Raw genomic sequence first — 27,205 nt, 5'->3', positions numbered from 1 at the left:
AACCAGTAAGGTAACTTGTAATGATTGCCTCTAGGCAGATGCATTAAGAGAGGGAACCAGTGCTGTCTTGGCCAAAAGGGAGTCACTAACAAGATATTTTGGGGGAGTCCAGCTGAATCTTTGCAGGACTGTAAGGGGAGGGAAGGCACAGAGAAACATCCCCTTCCTAAGAAAGGAAAGACTGGCATGGAACTCTAACAGAAAAGAGGGAGCTGCTTGTTTAGAGGGGAGGCAAAAAGATCTACCCGAGGAATACCCCACCGATGGACTATGTCGAGAAACACGCTCGGTGAAGCATCCATTCATGACTCATTGTATTGGACCTGCTCAAGTTGTCTAACACTAAACTGCATGAAGAGTTAACTGAGAGCCAGATCCCAGGCCTGAAGAGACTACCTGAAGAGAAGGTAAGACTTTGTGCCCCCCATTTGTTGACATACCACATCATTGTGGTGCTGTCCGTGTAAACCTTCAGTGGGTCTGGAGACAGCACAGGGTGAGAAGCCTGCAGAGCCAGAATCACAGCTCTCATCTCTTTGATGTTAATATGGTCTGACCTATGATTGGGGGGGGGGGGGGGCAAAGACCCTGAACTTTCAGATAAATACAGGAAGCCCCCCACTCCATGTCTGAAGTGTTGGTGAATAAGTGGACTGTTTACTTATGCTGTGCTAATGAAGTCATAAAAGGACTGAAACATGAATGTCCACAGCTAGTGGGGTTTGACTTTATTGGCTTGAATTTGTCCATTAACATACTTAAAGAAAAAAAGTCATGGGCATTCAGAACTGCCATAAAGCTGAAACACCTGATGTCCTTAAGGAGTCATCTGTATACATCCCATTATCCTCTTTTACAAGAGGTTTTAAGGAATCACACAGTGAAAACTCTAGCTTGGCTAGGATTTTTTTTTAATTTTTTACTGTTTTTTTTTAGTTGTATGTCATCTTTACTATTTTATTTAGTTGCATTTGGTGGCCTGACGAGACTACCTGCAAACAAAGACCTGATAGGATAGTTCCTCGGGAAATTAGGGATAGAGGAAACAAAAATATGTTTAAGATTCTGCAAAACTTTACATTTTTCCTGAGGGGACAAATATATCAGTGACAGCAGTTCCAAATAGATTTTTTTTATCCAACTTGACCTTAATTTCTTCAGGTAAATACTGCAGGCAAAGACAGAGTAATGCTTCATAACAGACCAAAAGGCAGCAGCTCTGGAAGATGAATCAGCAGCATCACAGCTACACTTGATAAGAGTGATGAGCCACCTGAGTGGTGGAATCTAAAATAGACACAACAGAAAATTTTGCTTCAGAATCAGGGAGATTGAAAATAACCTGCAAACCTGGGCAATCACGGCTAGAACATATCTGGTCAAGTAGGTCTGATAACTGATGGCCCGAAAGGCCAAAGTAGCAGCAGTATAAACCTTCTTATCAATTCTCTCCATTGCCCTACTATCCTTATCTGAAGGCAGAATCTTGGAATATGGAAAAAGTTTAAAGGCTTGTCAGAGGATACTGACACCACTGCAAGGTCACATTTAAATAACAATTGACAATCCTCAGGAACCTTATAGAACCTGTCAGGTTTCTTTGGAGTAGGAGGCTGAGAATCAGGAGACTTAGAGGCAGCTATAAAGGTGTTTAAAAAAGCAGCCAACAGAGGAGTTACTGCAGAAGTTTAGGAGTGTCCACTTGAAGCAGCTCATAATACCTTTTCTGGATATCAGACACTTGAGAAGAATCCCTCTTGAAGCATCCCATCATTCTAGCTATAGTGTCTCCAAAAGACAATTCCTCAAAAGGAGACTCAGGACTCTCAAACTCTTCTCCATCAGAGCCATAAGCCAAAGGTGAAGGCATCTGGGAAGAGTAGGACAGGAATTCATCAGACTCTGAATCCTCATATGAGGAATAGTGTTCCCTAGCCTGCTTGGAAGGAGTAGAAGTCCAAGGGAGGATAGGCACAGAAACCCCTTGTGGAGGCTTCAGGGCCATTAAGGCAATTAAAAGGCCCTGAGTAAACTCCTGCCGTTCCCTCTGACGATCCTTAGGGCACACCTGGGGTTCTGACCCTTGACGAGATTCAATAAGTACACAACCTCTTTCCTGACCAGAATCTGTGGAATCCCTCAAGGGTCTTTGGGGATAATCAATTGCGGCTCCTCCTTGCCATCTGGAGCAGACACCTGCAAAGCCTCACAGGACGTCTGAAAGAAAGGATGGCATCATGGTATAGGAATCAGACGTAGACATCAGGTGGCCTACAGAGGTTTCACCTGCTTCTAAAGTGACATCCAGTGGAGGCTGGACAGCCAAAGAATCTGGACGAGATCTCTTGGTCTTCTTCTTGCTTAATGGGACCTTGGGGCTAGAAGACTCTGCTATGCTACCTTCGGCTAACAGTTTAACTATGGTTCTCAGGATAGAAGGCCAAGGAAGACAACCAATTTCTAAGAGTCTTATGTACAAATGCTTTGCAAATGCTACAGGACATATGGTCATGGGAAGCATCCAGACAAAAAAAGACACTGCTAGTGCCAATCCTTATGGGGAATCTGTCTCCCACACTGACATTTTCCCTTCTTGGATGACATGAACTCTACATAACCAAAAAAGAATAAGACTAAAACAAAAAGAAAAAAAAATACCCTAATGGGGCAGTTATCTGACAGCTAGGTATTCAGCACAACAAAAAGGCTTTCAGACTGATGAGCAATGAAGGCTTCTGGACTGGCAGCACAGAAGTTCTGGGTATCTTATGTTCGTACATCAACTTTATGCCCTAAATCCTGTACGTGCAGCATGCATGTGACGTACTATACATATGAGACCTAAAGGCTTTGGTATACTGGCTGGACGTTGGGCTATCCTTGTCAAGAGATCCCTATTGTACCATGTGCTGCTGTTCAGTGATGTGGAAAGGAAAATACCAATTGGATGCATATTCCCATTTGAAATGGTCTTATATTGGGCAAACAGCATCATTAAGACTTATTGTATCACTGCAAAGAACATCTACAAGCTGTAGGGATACAGATCATCATACATCAAAAAGGAACAATGATTCAAGAAACCCATATTTAAAAAGAGAATGCATTCTTTATTATTCAAAGCAGCATGCTGGCAGGAAAGGAAAACTACATCCATCACAGGACTAATATGGCTTATTGTAATCTGGGAGGGGAACTCAGCAAGAGTCAAGTGGGAAAATCTGACTTTTCCAGCAGAACAGGGTGGATTGAGATTACCCGATTTGAATGGGGTATTTTAGAGCTACACAGTTAAGACTCCTATGCATAGCAAAAGCAGAAAAATATAATTAAAAGTGGAAAGAGATGATGATGAAATGGGGGAAGCACAATCAAGAAAGAAGGAGAGACTGATTTTGGATGCAGGCCTTTAAGGAGAATAACAATAGGTTCATAGGTTCATACTAGGCTATCTGCCCTAGGGCATTTATAAGCCTAGCCAGAGTGTGTTTGGCTTTCGCCACCCATTTTAAATGAATTTTGCTATGCCCTTTTTCGAGGTTAGTATACTGTGCCTCTGTCTAACAGTGACATAGAAGTGATACCCGGGGTAAACCTATGATCTCCCATCCACTCATCAAGATTCCTCTTGAAGAGAGTCACTGAGGGACTCTGCCTAACCTGGACTGGGATTTTATTCCAGAGTGAAGGGAGCCTCTGGGTTATGAATCTGTCCCTCCAGCATGTCCTATTTATTTCAGTGCCGAGGTTCAAGTCTCTCGAGCGCGTAGCTAGATGGGATTTGGATTTTCTGAGGTGCAGCATGTCCATTAATTCCGGGATGGACATGGCTTTATACGTCAGGCACAGATCGTCTCTGAGCAGGTGGTATGCCACTGAGTAGAGCTGGAGTTTCTTTAACCGGGTAGCATATGGCATCTGTTTGAGACCTTTGATCCTCTTGGTGAGGTACTTTTGGGGTCTTTCCAGTTGCTGCAGGTGTCTGGTAAGGTACATCCCAAAAGGGGCATTGTACTCAATTATGGGCCTGATGAGGGATGAGTAAAGAGGCACAATGACCTCCCCTGATCTAGATGTGAATCCCTTCATGATTAGGTGGGCTATATAAAATGTTTTTCTAACCACTTTGGCCACGTGGTTGTCAAATGAGAGATTGCTATCAACATGGGTCCCCAGGTCCCTAATTACTTCTTCTGTACTTAATGGATTACCACCTATGTGGTAATTTGTGGGTACTTTGTTTTTGCCAAAGGGGATGACTATAAACTTTTTGGCGTTTAGCTTGAGGCCATGGCTCTGGCACCAGTTGTCTGTTTCTATGAGGCCCTTTTGGAGGATGCTTGTGTCGGCTGGAGAGTCTATTATGGCGCCCAGTTTGCAGTCATCTGTGAACTTGGTCAGCCACAGTCCTTCCATGTTGGCCTGTACCTCCGAGAAATATATACCGAACAAGAGAGGTCCCAGGACTGAGCCTTGTGGGACGCCACTTGTAACTGGTTTGGAGTCTGACATGGCTCCAGCATTTCTAACCATGTGGGTTCTGTCCTTGAGCCAGTTTGCAACCCATCTAGTGACATATGGGTTTATATTTAAGCTGGTGAGCTTATCTATAATGCCCGAGTGGGGTACTGTATCGAAGGCTTTTGCGAGGTCCAGGTAGGCTGTGTGGACCACCTTCCCCTCGTCTATGGCCTTGGTGACTGTTTCAAAGAAATCGACCTGGTTTAAGAGGCAGGATCTGCCCTTAACAAAGCCAAACTGGGTAGGATCCAGTGTCTGTAGGTCCCCAATATCTTTATTTATGAGGTCCATGATGATCCTTTCCATAGCTTTGCAGACCAAGCTAGTCAGGCTTATGGGGCGATAGTTTCCAGGATCCGTTGAGGCACCACCTTTGTGGAGAGGGACCACTGTTGCTGTACACCACTCTTTGGGTACATATCCTGTAGTAAAGGCTGAGATTGAACAGTAGTTTTATGTTTGGATTTAGCTCTTCTTGGAGTTCATGCAGGATGCAGCCCGGGACACCGTCTGGTCCCATTGATGCTGTGTTTTTTGCTTTGGAGAGGGCGGCTCTTACCTGAGCATCTGAGATGTCAGGGGGGCAGCACTCTGCTGGGATAGATATTTGCCCTTTTGGTGGGGGGGGGGTTTACGCTGAACCTGTCAGCTAGGATGTTGGCAATGTCTGTGGGTTCATAATAATAATTATACAGAATATTATACCTATAAAGTAGCAAAAAGTGTTTTAATAACTAAACCAACACAGGAATGGAGAAAGGAAATTCTGCTTGATAGGGATGACTGCAATTAGGGATATAAACAACAGCCAAGAGGGGGCTGGAATTTATTGGAGAAAACTGGCAAAGGAACCAAGGTATTGGGAGCAAATAACTAGAGAAGGAAAGATGATATAATGGGAAGATGCCAAGAATTAATTTGGACTTTAAGTTAGAAACTGCCTTCCCTATCAAGGATTGCTATCACAGTACAGGCAAAGAGAAAGAAAGAAATAAGGGGGTCCTAAATGAAAGACCAGCACTGGTAGAGTTTTTAGTAGAATCTAGAACAGAAGCTGCCATTACAAAATTATTAATTAGTAGAGCATATAAAATATTGCATGACAACTATAACAATCAGTCACAGGAGTTTAGAAAGGCTTGGGAAGACAGATTGTATAAGCAATTCACAAAGAAACAATGGAAAGATATATGTATGTCTCCCAAATATGGAACAAAATCTAGGTGATTCAGGATTTTTGCTTGGAAATATTTACATAGATATTTTTATACCCCAAGCAGACTCTAGAGAATTTTTCCTCAGGTAGACAGCAAATGTTAGAGGTGTGACGGGGAAAAAAACAGGTACTGTAATTGGGTAAGTACAGTTGTGTACACTTACCATATATGTAGATGTTCGAGTGTATTCACTGTTGCAGTCATCACACTTGGGTTACTGCCTGCAGATAGCCCTCAGTCGACCCGAATACCAGAGTCTTAGTATTTCTGTGTCGGATGCTGTCGCTTCTTCCATGACGTCAGGTCGTCATGGGGTATAAAAACAGGCAGCCAACGCCATTACATCAGTTTTTCTTGCCCAAAATGTCAGGAGACCCCAAATAGGAAGCTACTATATGGTGTGGAAACCACCACCAGTAAAAAGTAAATACCAATACCATTAAGAATAGCCATAGAGAGGAGAGATAGAAGACAGAGAAACCAGGGGGCTGGAGGGAGGGAAATCAGGACTGCAACAATGAAACACGAAGAACATCTACATTTATGGTAAGTTTACACAACTGTACTATGTTCTTCGTGTTTCACTATTGTAGTCATCACACTTGGGTTGATTCCCAAAGCTGAGGAAGGGTGGAGGCAGTCAAGAAGAGTTGGGGCTGGCTAGAAGGCCTTGCAAGACTGCTGTAGCAAATCCTGCCCTGGATTTGGAAAAGATAGGTAAGTAGTAATGCTTGGTGAAGGTGTGTACAGAACTCCAGGTTGCAGCTTTAAGAATGTCCCTGGTAGGGATTCCCCTGAGAAATGCTGTAGAGGTAGAAGTGGCCCTAGTGGAATGTGTTCTGACCCCACTGAGGGGTTGGTTTTCCATGGAGCTTGTAGTGGAAATGAATGCAGTGTGCTAGCCATTTGGAAATGGTTTGTTCAGAAATGGCCTTGCCCTCTGCCCCTGTTGCAAAGCTGACTAGCAGCTGGTCAGATTTTATGAAAGGCTTAGTCCTATCAAGTTAGAACCAGAGCTGTCTGTGCACGTCCAGAGAGTGCAGGATCCTTTCCCCTTTATTCTAAGGGTTAGGGAAAAAGGTTGGCAAATGGATGGATTGGTTTAGGGCCACACTGGACACCACCTTAGGCATAATGGACAGGTTAGTCCTGAGGGAAACTCTGTCGGCATGGAAGATAATAAAGGGTTCCACAGCCATCAGTTCCAGTAGTGTAGACACTCTTCTAGCTGAAGTGATGGCTAGAAGCAAGGCTGTTTTCCAAGAGAGGAATTTTTACTCTTCTGAAGCAGCAGGTTTAAAAGGGGGAAGCGTGAGCTTTTCCAGTACAATGTTAAGGTCTCAAGCAGGGGTGGGTGCTCTCCTTGGGGGCCTGAAGTTGTTGGCCCCTCTCAAGAACTGTTTGATGAGAGGGTGAGAAAATAGAAGTGGCTCAGTATTGTAATAAGCCAAGATAGCAGAGGCATGAATCTTAATGGAGGAGAAGGATAGGCCTCTGTGGAGTAGCTCTGCTAGGTAATCCAGGATTAGAGGTAAGAAGGGCACTGCTGTGTCCTTTCTTATTGAGTGAATCCAAGAACAATATGTTCTCCATTTTCCTGCATAGGATTTCCTAGTACTAGGCCTTCTGGCTTCAAGAACGACATCCCATACCTGTTTACTTAGGGTTGCTGGTGGAGTATTCAAGGAATAAGCCAGGCTTCAAGATTTAGGGTTTGCAACTGGGGATGCAAAATCTGTCCCCTCCTTTTGTGACAGCAGGGTAGGGGTCTGGTGTAGGTGCCCGGATGAAACTGCCGTCAGGCTGTGCAGGAGTGGGTACCAGTGCTGGCGTGGCCAGTCCAGGGCAATCAGAATCATCCTTGGCCTGTCTTCTTTTATCTTGAGTAGTACTCTTGAGAGAAGGGGCAGAGGGAGAAAGGCATAGACTCAGAGCTGTTCCCATTGAAAGGATAGGGCATCTACCTACCAGGCCCTGCTGTGAGGGTTCCTGGTGCAGAATTTGCTTAACTGGTGGTTTTGGGGGGAGGGAAAGAGATCCACCTCTGGGGTCCCCCACCTCTGGATCAGAAGGGTGAAGGTGCTGGGCTCCAATTTCCACTCGGGTGGGTCTAGGGGATTTCTTCTTAAGTCTGCCAGTGAATTTTGTTTGCCTGGCAGGAACAGAGCTTGTAGAAGGACTTGGTTGTCCAAAGCTGTGCTGCACAGAGTTATGGCTAACCTGCAGAGTGGCTAAGAATGGGTTCCCCCCTGCTTGTTTATGTACCACATAACTGTGGTGTTGTCTGTTTTTATCAGCAGTTGTCCTGGAAGGATTAGGTATCTGAAAGCTGTCAGAGCATTCTGTACAGCTAGCATCTCCTTTTGGTTGATGTGCAGGAGAATTTGGCTTGGGCTCCAGTGGCCCTGAATGCATTTGCCAGCCATGTGCACCCCCCCATGCATAGTCTAATGCATCTGTGGTCAGGGTTTGGGTGGCATGGGGTAGAGTAAACACAGTCCCTTGTTGTGGTTGCATGTTTCTGCCCACCACAGGAACTCTGCCCTCAGACAAGGTATGACAGGAATGACTGTTTCCAGGTCCTGAGAATGTTGGCACCAAATACTTTTTAAGTACCACTGAAGTTTCCTGATATGCAGTCTTGCATATGGAATTAGCTGAATACAGGAGGCCATGAACTCTAGGGCTTGCAGTATTTTCCTTGCAGTTAGCTGAGTTCTGGTGACCATTTGCTTGAAGTAGTCTGTCAGACAGACATGTTTTTCTGAAGTGAGAAATGCCATCTGGGAAGTTGTGCCCAAACTTGCTCCCACGAATACAATCTTTTGACTGGGCACCAGTTGTGATTTCTTTTGGTTGATGGTGTACCCCAATGAAGTGAGAAGGCTTTTTACAAATGCCAGGTGCTGAAGCAGCAATTCCTGTCTGTCTGCCTGAATCAGGCAGTCGTCCAAGTACAGGTAAATTTGGATATTTCTTTGCCTGCAGTATGTAATGACTGGAGCCAGGCATTTTGTGAATACCCTGGGTGCAGTAGATAAGCCAAAGGGAAGTGCAGAGAACTGATAATGCATAGATCCTGCCCTGAAACGTAGATATTTCCTGCATGATTCCCTGATGGGGATGTGCAGATAAGCTTCTTTTAAGCCAAGGGTGACTAACCAGGCATCCTTGGCTAGCATAGGGGGAAGCTGTTGCGGGGTAAGCATCTTGAATTTTGGGACAATCATGAAGGTGTTGAGAATTGAAAGATCCAGGATTGGGCACCAAGAGCCCTCTTTCCTGGGTACCAGGAAGAGTCTGGAGTAGAGACCCTGACCCCTTTGTTCTACTGGAATGGGCTGAATAGCTCTGATGTCGAGCAGGGAAAGAACCTGGTTTTGAGCCTCTGCCCACTGGTTTGGAGGAAGGTCTGGAAACCCGCTTGGGGTTGGCAGTGAATGGAAATAACATTTGTACCCCTGGGATACAATGTTGTGGACCCATCAGTCCTGAGAGATGGACGTCCAGTTTTTTGCATGAAGGGCAAGATTTCCTGCTAGGGGCACAAGCAATTGGGCAGGGCTGGGAAGTAGAGTTGAGAAGCCATTGTGAACTTTTTCCATAGGGAGGTGGCTTACCACTCCCTGTTTTAGGGGTGGGAGCACTCCATTGCTTAGATCTCTGCATACCCTGAGACTGTAGTCTGGGTGTTCTGTTTCCCCTGGGTCTTGTTTGGGAAGGCCTGGAGGGGGCTGGAAAGGAACAGTGTTTTGAAGAGCAATGCCTACTGAATCAAGGTGGTTGCACTTGTAAGAAGTATTTAACAGTTTGCATAGATTTAGCTTTTTCTTCCATCTTTTTAAGAACTTCTTCTGCTTTGGTGCCAAACAAAATGTCCTTATTTAAAGGAGCGTCTAGTAATTTGGATTTGACATGATCTGGCAAGGTCTGCTCCTTCAGCCAACATGTCTTCTCAGTACAGAGCAAGTGACTGCAACCCTGCAAGATGCTTTGAGATCATCAAAACCACACTGCAAAGAATGCTTACTAACTTGGTTTGCAGAATGCATAAGCTCTTGCAAATCTTTATTTTCTGCACAATCTGGAATTATTACAATTTTTTGTTTAATGAGTTCCATAATATGTTGCTGGTACTTCAGCATGTGAAACTGGCAATTCAATGCCCTGATAGCAAGAGTTGCAGATGTATATACCTTCTTACCCAGTCTGTCTAAAGCTCTGGAATCCCTGCCTGAAGGGGTAGGATTTCTGGCTGTAGTAGCCTTAATACCTTTAGGTCCCTGGGAAATGACCTCTGGATCAACAGTAGGATTCTTGAAAAGAAACTTGTGGGAATCAGGTACTCGGTAGTACCTGTCAGGTTTCCTAGGGGACGGAGGTAAGGTGTCTGGAATAAGACTGGATTCCATGAAAACATCCTCCACAACATCCAGGACAGGGAGAATAGCTAAAGGCCTGTGGTGAGGTAGTTCTAAAAATTCTCTGAGTCTCTTTTTGGACTGAGGATAGTCTTGGCATTCCCAATGGAAATGTTCTCTTAAAGTACGCAAGGTTTCACCAAAAGAGAAATCCTCTGGAGGGGAGGCAGAAGGAATGGATTCCTCTGCATCTGAATCCTCATAGGCTGATAAGAGCATGTCCTGATAATCAGAAAAGTCAAGAGTCATTGGACTCCTGGACTGTAGAACCTGAAGGCAACTGAATTGTTTGTCTCTTAGCAGGGGAAGGCTGGCTTCCCCTAATTAGCATTATAAGATCTTCAGCCATTCTAAGCATTTGTTTTTGTGGCATGGGGGCCTGATCATGCACTTTGGTCGTCGGTTTTCTAGGCGTAGTCCATACCCTGGGACTAAGAAACTCAGTAGTTTTGGCTAAAAAAGAAGTCTCAGGTTTGATTTGAACATTGGTAGGACAGAAAGTACAATCAGAAGCCGGTGCCTGCACAGAGGCTCCAGACCCATCCAAGGTAGAGATATCTGCAGGTTCTGTAGTTGAAGAAGCATCTCACGGCATACCGGACTTCGAATGGGTCTCAGCAGAGGCCTGCAAATCCACAGAAGTGGGCATCAGGGGCTGCAAACGCCCCTCACTGAGTACCGACGGGCTGGCAATTAGCTTAACGGAAGCGTCGGCGGCAGTTTTGGACCTATGCAGTCTGTCTCTGTCTTTACCTTTACATTTTTTTGGAATATCGGTAGTCGGATGGCTTACTGAAGCCATTTCAGAATAAAGAGATCGAGAGCAAAAGCATCTAGTGACAAAGAGAGCCCGGTAACGAATGGTTCAGGCATTAAATAAGGTACAAAACTGACAGTGAGGGACGTCGTGGTCTGGGCCTAAACACATGACGCAGTAAGAATGAAAATCTCTGTGAGGTATTTACTTTCCACAGGCAAGACAACTGTTAACTTTTTCTGACATCGGTTAGAGCAAGAAGAAAGGATCCCCAACGGGGTACTTAGCTTTAGAAGACTTTAGGATTATTAAATTCATAACCGAAAATTCAGGTAGTGGCCGATCGGCACTTGCAAACTGCTTCAGCTTTGGGCTCCTCGGCAAGAAAGACGGATGTAATGGCGTCAGCTGCCTGTTTTTATACCCCTGAGACTCTGGTATTCGGGCCGACTGAGGGCTACCTGCAGGCAGATAACCCAAGTGTGATGACTGCAACAGTGAAACACGAAGATCATCATACTTTCTGGGAGTGCAGTGAGTTGGCGGACTTTAAGAATTCCCTGCGGGATGCACTGTTGGAGATACTGGGTGGGTAGATTGGTGTGACAAGGGAGATGATTTTTCTGAATTATGATACAGAACTGAATTGCCTAGACATAGTAAGGCCTTGCAGTGTCTAATTATGGTGGCTGCCAGAAAAGCAATTACTAGAAAATGAAAATCAAAGTCTAAACCAACTATACTAGAAATAGTGCATATAATAACAGAGATAAAACAACTGGAAGTGAGATCCTTAGAAAAGGGTACGAGCAAACTACATGGGAAAAAATAGGAACTATGGAAACAATACATACAGGAGAGAAATGAGGTTTAAAAGAAGGCAGGACTTAAATGAGCTATATAATTTTGACTGAAAATGATTGAGTAGAGTATAAGTGATGTATAAGGTTTGCAACTGGGAGTGTGTCAATACAGTTTGTGATGTAAAATGGTTGCAACTAGGACTGTGTCAGAGTTGTTTGTTTTCATTTATATAATTATATATGCTTGTTTATGTTGTATGTAAGTGATAATTTTACTAAAGATGTTTCTTGTTAAAAAAGTCAGGAATTGAATAATGTATGCAATGTTGCTTAAGTTATATGATATATACCAATACATGTGAAATACAATGTTTGCAAACGTGAATTTAATACAGTTTGATTACTTTTATATAAATGCAAATTTGCCTGAGTCACAAATGATAATTCAATAAAGGTGTTTAAAAATAAATAATATGGCTGCTTGTGCTATAAAACACATCACAAGAAGGTACTAAAATGGCCATACAAAACTGTCATTCTTGCTTTTCAAAATAAGTTCAAATGTTGGGAATACATATTATTGTGCATATAAACAAATGCAACCTGTAAATTTGTGAAAAATCACCCATCAGGTTAAAATGTTGCATTTAATTTTAAAAGCTTTAATTAGTGACTTACTATGGAAACTGGAGAATCAGATCTTCAGGAAGAAGGCGCCCAAATGACACAACCACTCCAACATCAAACTGGTCACAGGTTCCAACACTTGGCCATTCATGAACAACAATTTTATGCTGTTTGGCATATTTTCTGACTGGCAGTTCCTTGGGCATAGCAGCTGGTAATGTAACAACCTCAAGTTTTTCTACAAGTGCTCCTGTTGTCTTGCTGCTACATTGAACAAACAAAAAGAGTATCTATAATTTCATAATTATTCATTGCAATCAGCAAAACATCTTTTGTACTATAAAAATTATGTCCATGTGAAGAAACAATACTTTGTAAACATGCATTTTTCTCCTCGAAGTACTAAATCTGTCTACAAATATTCCTGGGAAGAGAAAGGTGTGAATAATGATCTACAATTAAGTATTTTTCTCTTTGATACACTAAGGCTGTACATGACAATAGATAATCTACTTCTGTGTCAGAAACAGGACATGGAAGAAGAAAGCCTAGGGGATAGAACTGAATATTTATTTTCAGAGCAAATTTCTAAAAGAAAAACTTCATTTGAACCAACTTAAAAAGTATTGTGTCATTTTGTGAACTTCTGAAGTTTGGAAATACGTAGGTGATGATAACTACTGCAAGAAACAGTGAAATCACTCTCTCATTTTTAGTTTAACTTACTGATATCACTTTCTGTAGGTAGAGCTGAAATTAGCACTTCTGTTCTGCTGAGTGTTGTGTTATTTTGTTTAAATAACATTGTAATAATGTGCCTCATTGGGATTCTACTGTTGTTCACTTTTACTTTGCTGAGTGTAGTGGTATTAGACAGCCACGGTGGTACAGCGGTAGCGTTGTCGTCTCACAGCAAGAGGTTCTACCGTTCGATTCTCGGCTGGAGCACCTTCTGTGTGGAGTCTGCATGTCCTCCCCGTGGTTGAGTGGCATTCGAAAGACATGCGTGAATGGGCATGCCTTCGTTCAAGTTTGGGTGTCGGGCTGGCACCTTGGCACCATAAAAATCTACCGCCAATCATTAGCGAACTGGAGTTCTGCTGTGGCGACCCCTAACCGGGAAAAGCCGAAAAGAAAAGAGTGGCATTAAATTTAAATAATACTGCACCCTTGCTCATTGTTGCTTTGGTAGTGTTACTCATTACTGGCATTATCTAAAATAATGCTGCAGCATTGCCCGTCACTGATACTAGGTATATAAAACATTATCTCAGTTACTGACTGCACTTTCTGATCACAAGTGCTTTTTCCATTTCTGCTGGTTACTGATTACTGTAGTGTTACAGCATTTAAAGCTACTGCTGTACAGTACTGCACTAGAGAGTACTGGGTTACCTTTGGAATATACTTTTATTACTGAGCTGACTGCTATACTGATACTGCAATGAAACTATATACTTTTCTTTTACTGCACTTGAAACTACTCATTTAGATTAGCTGTAGCTATTAAATTACTCCACCTGGATCCATTGGATTAGACAATCTATTGCTCACTGATTTTACTAGTTAAGTAGAGACCACATTAGTCTTCTGGGGAAATTTATTTGATTTATATTTGTTACTGATTATATTATTGAGCCAACATATTTGTCACTTTCACATTTCTTTTTTGCACTTGTGAATATTACAGTAGTCACAGTACATATTATTTTATTCTGTAGCCATATCCTATATTATCACTTTTTCCCTAGTCCAATCAATAATTTTACCCTGTCTTATACTAAAAGTTAGTAATCCATCCGGTTTTATTACATCCATTTATCTGCCCCCATAACTCTCAACTGCCCCTGATTTTCAGGGACATCCCTGATTTCGACTCAAATTTTAGGTCTGTCCCTGCTAATTCCTCTTAAAATTAATGAGTTTTGGAAAAAAGGTGGTGAATTACACTTAGTAAATAATGACAATAATTGCAGTTAGAGATTTCTTTTACTTGAGAAAATATATATTAATTCACATTCTCTTATTCTATCAATGTCTCAAGCTAATAGTGCTAATATTTTAAAATGTCCATGATTGCCCCTGATTATTTCTGGATTTTCCCTGACTGGTTGAGCGCTACGGCCTTAACTAATATGGAATCTCATTCAGCTATGTAGTTGGGAGTCATTCTGTACCTTGGAATGAGATGGCTGGCAAGCCTTCCTCCTTTGCTAGGGGTGGTGTGCACCACTCTTATCAAAGCTTCTGCACTGCAGCTAAAGCCTTTGCTGGACCATTTTTTTTAGTCAGTGTCCATCTGATTTACATTCCAATCCAGTAAATTCTAATGCGGGCCACATTAATCCGGCACTACCTAATGCCAGGAGTTTTACAAATGCTCAAACTTGAGGCTGTCCTGCAACTTGAATGTATTCCTATATGTGTAGTTACAGAAACATGGTTTCAAAACAATAAAGGCACTCCCTCTATTCCGGGGTATAGTGCCTACCACTTATTCAGACCAACTTGGCATTGGGGGAACATCAGTATTTGTCAAGGACATCTACACTTCACAAGAGATTCCTTAGGACATGACAGCTGAACTCCTAGATGTCCAAATTATCATAAACAAGGCTAATTACTACTTCACAGCTAGTTAAAAGAGCCCTCTATCTCCCCTTCTGAGCATGATAGCTATCTTAACACAGCAACTGAAATCTCCACTAATTTCAATACTTTTCTACTGGTGGACTTCAACTATTCAGCTAGATGACCTACATTGCTAATGACTGACATGCACAGTGCTTCCTTGACATTATAAATACTAACCCTCTTTTACAAATAGTTAGCCATCTTACTAGGAGCCCCACTAGTTTTGATCTATTCCTCACAAATATGACCATTTTTTGCACATTTCCATATGTACTACCCTGCCTTGTTAGATCATAACTTAGTGACCTTTCCTTTTACAACTGGCAGAACTTCCCTGTAAATATATCTGTGTTTAAGGACTTCTGAAAAGCAAACCTTCTTCAGTTGCTTGATGACCAAATAAATTCCACTGTAATCCTCCTCCAATGGAGTCCACTGATAAAAATGCTGTCTATGCCCTGACTTATATTCCCATTTAAACAGTCATACTGCAGTCCCTGGCCCCATAAAGAGAAAATTAAAACTGTACTCCTATTTTGAAATGCCTGTATAAATAAATTATATAACAAGAGAAAGAAAAATTGTAATGCTTATAAGAAGTCTCATTCCACCTACCTTAAAGGCAAACATAAGTAAACTATAGTAAAGCATTTAGGGGAACCATTAGGAAGCACAAAGTTGAGTAAGAACTTAAAGTCACTAAAACCAAAGCTAACTACAAATCGTTCTTTTATCTGTCAGGAAGTTAACAACTAAGAACAAACAATCAACAATGCTCGGAGCTAGTCCAAAATAATACTGTGCACTCTGACCCAAAGAAAATAGCTATTATCCTAGCTGACAAATCTAGTACAAATTTTATACCAGCCACAATTATAGCTATTCCACAGATTCCACAATCTCATCCAACCCCTTTAATTACTGACAAGTTCTGTCAGCATTCTCAAAAGCTAAGAACACGTCACCCATGAGCCTTGATAATACACCAGGTTGCCTTGATTATCAGTGTGAACTATGGCTCATCTTAGCCCCTGCTTAACCTCTTTAATCTAAGCCTCTCCACTAGTTACATCCTTGAAGCCTGAAAAAACACCCACTGTACTGCCATTGTGCAAGGGTGGCCCTACTGCAGAGCCTAGTAACTACAGACTCATTAGGCTTATTAGCCTGTCATGTAAAGCTATGAAACATTGTTATCTCAGACCTTGTTAATCTGGACACTGAAAATATATTAACTCTGGATCCTCATTAAATTTGGCTTTGTCAAAGGAAAGTCCTGCCTCTTTAACCTCATTAATTTCTTTAGAAAAGTAACCAAAGCAGTGGATAGTGGTCATGCAGTATTTACAACATATCTAGACCTAGCCAAGGCCTTTGACACTATTATCCATGCATACATTACTGACATACTTGTAAATATGAAAAGAAGTCCTTATGTTGTGGATTGGATAGATAACTGTTTGTCCGAAAGAAACCATAAGGTTAGACTCGCAAGTGCCACTTCTAAAAGCAAAAAAAGTTATCAGTGGTATAAAATAGGGCTCAGTTTTAGGCTCTCTCCTATTTGGCATCTATTTCACAAACATTCAAACTAACACTCCTGCCCTATGGTTATCTAAATTTGTAAACAACTGTAAATTGGGTGCTGTTATTTAATCTTCCATGTCGGTGCAATTGTGAAGCAGTGGGTTAGTCTATGTTAATAATTAATGCAAGGATAACGGTCTCAAATTAAATGTAAACAATTGTAGTACAGCTCATTTTGGTAAACAAAATATTTTCATATACCATAAAGGTGACATATCTTCTAATCTGACAATGATGTAAGGAATCTTCTAATCCGACACTCCATTGACCATTCCTTATCATTTAACCATCGTGTCTGCAGTTAAGAAAGTCTTCTGTCTCATTTCCAATGGCATCTCCACTAGATCTCAGAATGTCTAAACTTCCCTTTATTCATACCTCACCAGACCCATTACTGAATACAAAACATTTTCTATAGGATCATAGTCCTGAGGCCCTTATAAGCCTAGCCAATAAATTAGCCCATGTTCCCACAAGTCAGAAAAAACATCACTCAACTTAAGACACTTCAGAGATTCACGACTAAAAAGACAAACAGACTCAAAAATCTTAATTATGACAGACTGGCAGCCCTTTCTATCTACTTAATCTCTTATACATTCCTCTGCATAGATCTGTGACCAGCTTTTCAAGTCATGGAAAGATCCAACCCTCTTTCAAAGAAGAAATGCTACCTCATATAAACAGTTAAAGGAACAAAACCTTCATCAACAGATAAATAAATTGGCAGGATAGATTCTTATCGCAATGTATCCCTCACATGTCAAACAGCAGTACTTTTGCTGCCTTTAAGGTAAACTTAAATAAATGGATGGCCAGCATCAGATTCTACCCATCTAGCTTGTATGGCCCTCCTTGAGACTGGAGGGAATTTTGAACAGGGGGTTTTGGCAAGGTTTGTAGACCGACTGTCTAGTACTTGCCTATGAACTAGTTACATTTTCCTATTAACTGTTTTCTTTCATCAATTTTCTTTTATTAATTTCAGTACAAGCATTTTCATATGTTAAAACTGCGTCTGCATGATAATATTTTGCTTAAATTGCTAAACATTCATTATTCACATATTCTGCACAGACAGTTAATCAAGGTAATTTGAGTAAAAGCCACATAAGCAACACCACTTCTGAACCAGGCCAAAAGGTCATTCAATATTTAAAAAAATCTTGCTTTTCTTTCGTGGGTGAAATAACCCCCAAACCCTTTGCCCAAAAGCAGGTGCTTACTGCACTCTTGATTTTAACTCATAAATGAGGACACATTCCCTCCTTGCTGCAACCTCCTCTGAGAAACTGGCTACGATTCAAAGAGCAGCAAAGTGCACCTACACAGTGCTAATTCTGATAAGACTCTGTGTGAAGCATCCAAAAGCTAATTATGGATCTAACAAGCAATAAATGCCAAGCTAAAAGTAACAAAGTAACTGAGCATCAGTAACTTGCACAGCAACACTATATCAACATACTGGAGGAACAGCAGTACAACAGCATGCATGGGAAATTGTGCAACAGCATGAAAAAGCCATCCCTCTGTATATGTGCAGTGCTGCAGTGCACAGCTCCAGCCAGCAGTATACATTACCAGGAAGGGGAGTATAGCAAAGCACAGCAGCAAACAGGAACATCAAAGTGGGTGAGTTAACTATAATGACCACTTATTCATCAAATACATGGAGAGGAAAAGGGGTAGAAAGGAATAAGGGGGAAATAGGAGTACAGCAAGCAGATGAAAAAAAAATGCAAGAATAACCAAAATGAAATAGCTGATGTGGTGAAGGTGGGGTATTTTGTGTGGACAGAAATCCCTTTTCATTATTAAAAGAGAATGGTGGATGGGAAAGGTACTGAGAGACGTCTTCGGATGAGGTAGAGTGAGATGGGCAGGTAGTGGGTGTAGGCACACAAACATAGAACATTCAGACAGCAGACATGGCTGGTATACATACATAAGGTTTACTGAACAGTGGGCGGACATACACATTCATGCTGTACAGAACTGGTGATGGAAGACTAGACAACAAACAAGGTATGGGGAATAACATAAAATGGAGGACACCACCAGGAAGGAGATAGGTTGGCCTGCTGACATGAATGACTGCCAAGCCAGTCCTTTGGGCAACATACCCAGGCAACACACACCTGGGTGGCTGATGTCCTTGGCTGATTGGTCTTTGGTAATCCTGATGGCTGGGGGCTCGTCTGCTGAGTAACTGCACAAGTTAGTCCAGAAAAGTACAGTTTTGTACCTACCATAAATGTAGATGTTCGAGTGTTTACACTGCTGCAGTCATCACACTTGGGTTATCCTGCCGTCAGACGGTCCCGCAGTCGGCCAGAGTTCCAAAGTCTTGGTCCGGCGTCAGTTGCTGTCGCTTCTTCCCTGACATCAGTGCGCCAGGGGTATATAAGATGCATCCGACGCCATTTTCTTCAGTTTTTCTTGCCCCAGATGTCAGATGCCCCCAAGTAGGTAGGCAATACATATAAAATAAAAACAATACCTTCAGTCACAAGCAAATACACCACAAAGGTTGTATAGGATAGAAAGGTATAGATAAGGCCAGCTAGTTCAGAGGGGATGGAGGGAGGGTAACCTGGACTGCAGCAGTGTGAACACTCGAACATCTACATTTATGGTAGGCACAAAACTGTACTATGTTCATCGTGTTAAACTGCTGCTGTGTGCGGTATTAACTGGAAATTGTCCACTTTTATTAAGCATCTGTTGGGTTGTTTGTTTCTGGTAACTTGTTGCAGTTAAACTCTTTTTTTCTAGAGGCTCCTTTAGCTGTTTAAAACTTTCATTTAAAGGCTCACTGCTGCTTTTCAGCTGTGAGAAATATTTCTGCAGTTTGTTTCCCACCCTCACTCCCTGTTGGTATAGTGTTTTTATAGTTGGTGGCTTTGCAGTTGCCCGCCCCTAGTGTAAATTTGATCTGGGACCCTCCTCCCAGTCTTAGTGTCATTACCTCATTCCACCCAGTACAGGGAGAACATTTGAGAAGGCCAATCAGCTTAGTTTCTGCTACTCCTTTCTCTCTTTCCACTAAAAAAAAAAAAAAAAAAAAAAAACTTTTTCTAAGCTTGTTTCCTGTCTTTCCTGTGGGTAGTCTAGCCTGGATATAGATTTGCTGTGTCCAGCACTATTTGTAGGCTTCTAGGGCCCAAGCCTTTCTGTGTTGGAGGAAAGCCATCTAGCTTAATTTTGTTTCTTAGAACTAGCCAGTTTTTTGTTTCAGCACTTGTTCAGAACTTATTGTAAGCACTAAATAAGCTACAAATTACTACAGCATTCAACTTTCCTCACTGTCTATAGTCAGGCACACTGATGTTCCACTCACCAGGCTAAACAAGGAGAAAGTTACTGTCAGCTGCCTGTCTGGCGCCAGGATCTGCTACATAACGCATGCACTCAGGTCACTCCACAACAAGTACAAATATGACTCTGTCATTGTCCATGTTGGTGTGAATGACCTGAAATGTACCTCCTTGGACTACATGAAAAGGGACATGGAGGAGCTGTCCGATCTTGTAGCCCAGGCAGGTATGATCCTAGCCCTGAGTAGCATCCTGCCATCACCCGGAATGATACCACAGTACAAGGACAAAATGACTGACATCAACAATTGTCTAAGCTTTTGATGTCATTCTAAGGGGATCCAGTATCTGTCTGCCTGGGATGACATGATCGACAAGCCACGATGCTTTGCCAGAGATGGCCTGCACCTGTCGCCCCTGGGATTCCGGATACTCGCTAAAGCTCTAGCCACCCCTATAGTGCCTTTTTTAGGCAAGGTTCAAATGACAAATTCACCACCCTAGCAGGTACAGGCAAGAAGAATCTGAGGGTATTGCTACTCAATGCTAGAAGTCTAAACCTCAAAATGCACTCTCTTGAGGCACTCCTTAAAATGGAGAACATCGACATCTGTGCAGTGACAGAGACCTAGTTCAAGGCTCCAGAGAGTACCCCTGCATTACCAGGATATAATTCACACCACACCTTTTGGCCACCTAACCTGGACCGAAACACTAAAGGTGGAGGCGTGTCCACATTCATTAAGGACATCCACACCTCCAGGCTAGTTGCTCAGCATAATGCATCCAAGATTATCCAAGTGCAACTAACTCTGGGCAAGACCGCAATCCAAATTGTAGCTTGCTACAGATCCCCCACCATGTCCCAGGATTCCCACTCCTCATTTCTTAATACACTGGAAAATGTTAGGGTACAACCTAACACCCTAATAATGGGCGATTTCAACTACCCTACCATTAACTGGGAAAACTACTCATGTACCAACTCTTGTGCTCAACGGTTTCTGGAATTCATAAATTCCAATGCCATGGATCAACTTATCCACACCTCCACCAGGGGCAGCAATATCCTAGACCTGGTTATTACCAACATGGGCAACCGGTGCTCCACACCAGGGGTCAATTCCTCGTTGGTCAGATCCGACCATAAGCTAATCACCCTAGACATTTACATCCCTCCCCACCCCCCATTAGGGAAACCACAGTAAAAGATTTCTCCAAAGCCAACTTCACGCTTCTTAAGACAGAAGTGGCAAACTTCACGACACCCATGCTGACGGACAATAGAGGTATGACTGCTGAATCCTACACAAATGCACTTTACAAGCACTTACATGAGTGCATGGATCATGCAATCCCTAACAGAACCAAGATGCTATCCTCCAAAAAAAGGAAGCCAATCTGGTGGTCCCCTGCCATAAACAAACTCTACAACAGAAGAAAGAAACTGTTGCAAAAAAGAGTAAAATCCCATGATTGGAGAAACTCCCTGGTCAGCTTCAGTAAGAAGCTGAGAGCCCTCATAAAATCCTCCAAAGCTGGTTATGAAAACAAAATCGCCACTGACTCTAAAGACAACCACAAAGCATTCTATAGCTATGTCAAAAATCTCAATGGCAACACTCAGATCTGCTCTGAGTTACAGCACAATGGCACTAAATATACAGAACCAATGGATATTGCCAACATCCTGGCAGATAGGTTCAGTGCTAACTTTACCCCTCTGTCATCCCCTAAATGGCCCATCTCTATACCAGAAGAATGCAGAGTTCCTGTAATCACGGCTGCACAGGTAAAAAACACACTATCCAAAGCCAAGAACACAGCATCCATGGGACCTGACGACATCCCAGGCTGTGTTCTACATGAACTACAGAACGAACTGGCACCCCACCTAAGTACCATGTGTTCAATCATAGCCTCACCTCAGGCTATGTGCCCACTGAATGGTGCACAGCGACAGTTATCCCACTCCACAAAGGGGGAGCCACCACAGACCCTGGAAACTACCGCCCCATTAGCCTAACGAGCCTGGTCTGCAAGGCTATGGAGCGTATCATCATGGAACTTATAAACAAGACATTGGCAATCTCCAAACTCAGGACCCGATCCAGTTCAGGTTTGTAAAAGGCAGATCATGTCTCCTAAACCTGACAGACTTCTTTGAAGCAGTCACCAAAGCCGTAGATGAGGGTAAGGTGGTTCACACAGCCTATCTAGATCTCGCCAAGGCTTTTGACACCATCCCCCACTCTGGAATTATAGATAAATTCACTAAACTAGGTATAAATCCTTGTGTCACAAGATGGGTTGCCAACTGGCTCACTGACAGAACCCACACTGTGAAAGTAGCAGACTCCAAATCCAGCTTCAGACCAGTGACAAGTGGAGTACCACAGGGTTCAGTCCTGGGTCCTCTCCTGTTTGGTATCTACTTCTCTGAAGTACAGGCCAACACAGAAGGTCTTTGGCTAATGAAGTTCGCAGATGACTGCAAATTAGGAGCCATAATCAAAACTCCAAAAGATGTGGACATCCTACAAAAGGACCTTGCTGAGACAGATGCCTGGTGTCAAGCCATGGCCTCAAGCTTAATGCCAAAAAGTGCATTGTCATTCTTTTTGGTAAAAACTCAGTTCCCATGAACTACCACATAGGTGGTTGTCTACTTAACACCTAAAGTGTGATAAGAGACCTTGGGACACAGGTGGACAGTAGTCTCTCCTTTGATAATCACATTGCCGCAGTAGTCAGGAAATCCTTCTATGTGGCATACCTCATCACAAAAGGTTTCTCATCCAGGAAAAAAGAGGTCATTGTTCCTCTCTACTCGTCACTCATTAGACCCATTATAGAGTACAATGCCCCTTTTGGTATGTACCTCACAAGACATCTACAACAACTGGAAAGGCCACAGAAATATCTCACAAAGAGGATTACCGGCCTCAAAGAGATGCCCTATGCAGACCGTCTCAAAAAACTGCAGCTTTACTCCGTTTTATATCGCCTACTCAGAGGCGACCTCTGCCTAACACACAAAGCTATGTCAAACCCAGAGCTTTTAGACATGCTCCACTTAAAGAAATCCCAATCCCTACGAGCTATACGCTCTAGGGACCTAAACTTCTTCACCACAATAAACAGAACATGCTGGAGGGATAGATTCCTGTCCCAGAGACTTCCCATACTCTGAAACAAACTACCTATCTATATCAAACAAAGCTCCTCATTAGCACTGTTCAAGAAAAATCTTGATGATTGGATGGGAGATAGGAAATTCACCTCGGGGATCACTTCTGTGGCTCTGCTCGACAGTGGCACAGGAAAATAATTTTCTTGGGTGGCGAAAGCCAGGGTACCGTTGGCTAGGCTTATATAGGCCCTAGGGCCAATAGCCTAGTACCTACCTGTGAACCTATAAACCTATGAACCTAAGTATTCAAAATTGAAAGGTCTAGTATGGGCCTTCAGGCCTTGTCCTTTCTGGGGACCAGGAATAGTCGAGTAAAATCCTTGTCCTTGTTCCTGCTGTAGTACTTTTTGAATAGCTCTCATGTCCATGAGGGCTGAAATTTATTTTTGTGCCTCTGCCTATTGATTTGGTGGCAGGTCTGGCATTCTTTTTAGCCTTGGTAAAGTATGAAAGTGGAACCTGTAACCTTGAGACACAATATTTAGAACCCATTTGTTTTGGGTGATTGTTTGACAGTTTTGAGAAAAAAGTGCTAGTTTTCCCCACAAGGGGGCTTCCAAAAGGGAAGTGCTTGGCGTACGAAGGGGAAAGTCATTGTGACTGTTTCCTGTAAGGTTGAGACTTGTCCTCACCTCTTTTTGGGGTTGAGGTGCCCCCACTGTTGTTGTCTGTTTGAGCCTTGGGGTTGAGATCTGCCTCTTGGGTGTCTGTATCTGCCTCTCTGTGGTCTGTCTGACACTGGAAAGGACCAATTTTTTGTAGGCCAATTTCTGCTAAATCGAGGTGGCTGTACCTGTAAGAAATCCTTGACTGTTTGCATAGATTTAGCTTTATCTTCCATTTTCTTTAACACTTCTTTTGCCTTAACACCAAACAAGGTATCATGTTGTAAAGGAACATCCAATAATTTTGCCTTAACATGATCAGGTAAACTCTGTTCTTTTAATCAAGCATGCCTTCGAATCACTGAACCTATAACTGCGGCTCTACAAGAGGCCTCTAGAGAATCAAAACCACATTGCAGAGTATGTTTTCCCACCTGTTCAACTGCATGCAATAAATCCTGCATTTCTTTACAATCAGGAGCTTCTGAGCTTGCAAGCATTTTCTGTTTTAATTGAGCCATTAAATATTGTTGGTACTTAAGCATGTGAAATTGGCAATTTGAAGCTCTTACTGCTAAAGTTGCAGAAGTGTATACTTTCTTCCCCCATCTATCCAAAGCTCTGGAATCTCTGTCAGAGGGTACTGGATTTTTTGCAATGGAAGCCTTAACCCCTTTTGGACCCTGGGAAATAGTTTCTGGATCAGCAGAAGGGTTTTTATAAAGAAACTTGTGAGAGTCAGGGACTCTGTAGTACCTATCTGGCTTGGCTGGTGCAGGGGGCAAGGAATCGGGAGATAAGATGGATTCAGAGAACACATCGTCCACAATATCTAGCACGGGCGGAATAGCCATGAGGCCTGTGCCGAGGCAATAAAAGGAAATCTCTGAGCCTTTTCTTAGATTCTGAGTAATCCTGACTTTCCCAATGGAAATGCTCTCTCATGGTATGTGAAGTTTTCCCAAAAGAATAATCCTCAGGAGGAGAGGCTGAATGGATAGATTCTTCAGCATCAGAGTCCTCATAGGGGGGTAGAGAGTAGCCCTGGTCTGAAGAGGAATCAGAGGAAATGGAAACCTGATCAGAGGAATCGTAGTCTGTATCCTGCCTGGGCCTTTTCTAAGGAGGGGGATGGGAACCCCTGATCAGAGTAATGAGATCTTCGGCCATTTTAAGCATCTGTTTCTTAGGCATGGAGGCTTGTCCAGGAGAATGCTGTACTTGTTTCTTTGTCTTTAGTGGTACTTTTGTCTTGGCTGTAGTTTTAATGGTGAGTTGTGAAGGTCTGAAAACACCCTCAGAAGCCGATGCCTGCTCAGCGGCTCCGGACCCATCTGAGGGATTAGTTTCCGTAGGCCCAATACCTTGAGTTTCCAGAGGCCTAGTTGTCTCCACGTGGGAGTCGGAGGCGGCCTGTGGCTCTGAGGTAGCGGGTGTCAGGTGCTGCGAAAGTGCCTCACTGAGAACTGGCGAACCGGCAACTGGCCTAGAAGAGGCTTCGTCATTGGTTATGGACCTCGGATGTCTGTCTTTACCCTTGTCCTTGCGTTTTTTCGGTATTGCGGTCATCGGTTGATCAAATGGCATAGTATAATTGAACCTTCGGCCGAAGTAGTGCAAAGCAAAATCAAAACGTCTTTTAATAGTACATTTGTTAAATCTAGCACAAAACCGACAACTACTGACGTCGTGATCAGGGCCTAGGCATGGAATACAGTAAGAGTGGAAGTCCTTATGAGGTATTTGCTTTCCACAAGAAATACAATTATTAACTTTTTCTGACATCGGTCTGAGGCAAGAAAAAAGTTTTCCCAACGGGGTACTTAGCTTTATTGAAGACTTCGGATCTGAAATTCGACTTCGAAAATCTCAGGAGTCGGCCGACCGGCACTTGCGAACTACTTCTGCTTCGGGCACCATGCGGCAAGAAAGACTGAAGAAAATGGCGTCAGATGCATCTTATATACCCCTGGCGCACTGATGTCAGGGAAGAAGCGACAGTAACCGACACCGGACCAAGACTTTGGAACTCTGGCCGACTGCGGGACCGCCTGATGGCAGGATAACCCAAGTGTGATGACTGCAGCAGTGTAACATGATGAACATCTGCTTTGTGTTCCCAATGCAGGTGTTCAGTTGCCTGAGCACTTCAGCAACCACCAGCTTCCATACTTGTCGCACGGTTGCCATAGGTGACCCCACTATCCACTATCAGTCTTCACCCCCTCCAGGGAAGCACACATAAGAGTAGCAAGGACTCTCCTAAGCACTGACCTTTTTAAAGGGGTGATCATATGCCCACACATGTACTCAATGAGGTATCTTTACAAGAAGAACCGCAAACTCCCGATCTTCCTAGCATATCATGCATGACTCCTACCATTGATTTATTTATTTATTTTTATTTTACATTTGTATACCGGGTAGAGTCCGACTTGGTTGGGAGCCCGTTTTCAACGGAAACCTGGGGAGAAAACCTCCAAGAAAGAACAGTTGTGTAAAATCTTACCATAACCATAGACGTCCTTCTCTTCCATGTTGCAGTATTCTTGTTGTGGGATTTCCTGCCCTCAGGCGACTCTTACGTCGGCTCCTATACAAAAGCTTCAGCTTGACTGTTGCAGCTGTGTGGGACGTCACACGTAAGGCCATAAACCAGGGGCCTTAAATGTGACGTCTGCATGCACAATCTTCAGAACCTGAAGTTCAGCAGTTAGAGTAGAAGGCCCAGCAGGAGAAGATGTCAGTGGTGTCAGGTATAGGACCCTGGGGTCCTTCTGTAGCATAGATAGGTCCAGAGTGATGCTGGGATGAAAGGAGAATGAGGAGGGGGTTATTGGTGGGGGGGAGGAATACTGCAACATGGAAAAGAAGGACATCTATGGTTTTGGTAAGATTTTACACAACTATTTTATGTCCTTCTGTTCCTATGTTGCAGTATTCTTGTTGTGGGAGAGTACCACATCTTAGATGGATGAGAGGGTGGCGGATGCAAAAGAGGATTCTACAAAGCCCTGTAGGATTGCCCTGGCAAATCCTGCACATGCTCTGGAGACTTGGTCTAGCTTGTAATGTTTGGTGAAAGTGTGGATAGTGGACCGTGTGGCTGCTTCCATAATGGAAGCCGTGTCCAAACCTTTTAGGAAAGCGTAGGAGGCGGCCATTGCCCTTGCGGAATGGGGCTTTACTCCCACTGGGGGTTTTTTTCTGTAGTGGGAGTAGCAAAGACAGATGGCTTTCCTGATCCATCATACGATGGTTTGCTTGGAGACTGCCTTGTCCAATGCTCTGGGATGGAAGGAAAAAGAGTTGTTTATATTTCTTATCCAGGTAAAATCTTGGTTGCCTGTGTACATCCTGGGAGTGGAGTATCCTCTCCCCTTCACTTGTGGGAGAGGGAAAGAAGATGGACAGGTGGACAGATTGGTTTAGAGACAAATCATTGACCACCTTGGGCATAAAGGAGGGGTTGGTTCTCAGGGTGAACCTGTCCTTGTGGAACGTGATGTAGGGGGGGCAAGCC

At 43.1% G+C, this 27,205-nt stretch overlaps 1 protein-coding gene across 5 annotated transcripts in view; it reads right to left on the bottom strand.

Annotated features, from left to right (window-relative positions):
* The window catches only part of MTFMT (mitochondrial methionyl-tRNA formyltransferase), a 585,047-nt gene that overhangs the window by 430,540 nt on the left and 127,302 nt on the right, over nucleotides 1–27,205 (bottom strand). For 4 of the 5 annotated variants that reach the window (XM_044078670.1, XM_044078671.1, XM_044078668.1 and 1 more), the window contains exon 2: nucleotides 12,398–12,610. In XM_044078670.1, coding sequence (XP_043934605.1) covers nucleotides 12,398–12,610 — 213 coding nt within the window. The remainder of the gene's footprint in view (nucleotides 1–12,397; nucleotides 12,611–27,205) is intronic. The other variant, XM_044078669.1, reaches the window with a different exon arrangement.

Source organism: Protopterus annectens, chromosome 7.part1, assembly GCF_019279795.1.
Source record: "Protopterus annectens isolate FY-2018-M chromosome 7.part1, PAN1.0, whole genome shotgun sequence".
Lineage (NCBI taxonomy): Eukaryota > Metazoa > Chordata > Ceratodontiformes > Protopteridae > Protopterus > Protopterus annectens.
The sequence above is the reverse complement of the archived record's forward strand: the minus strand, read 5'-3'. Positions and strand labels throughout refer to the sequence as shown.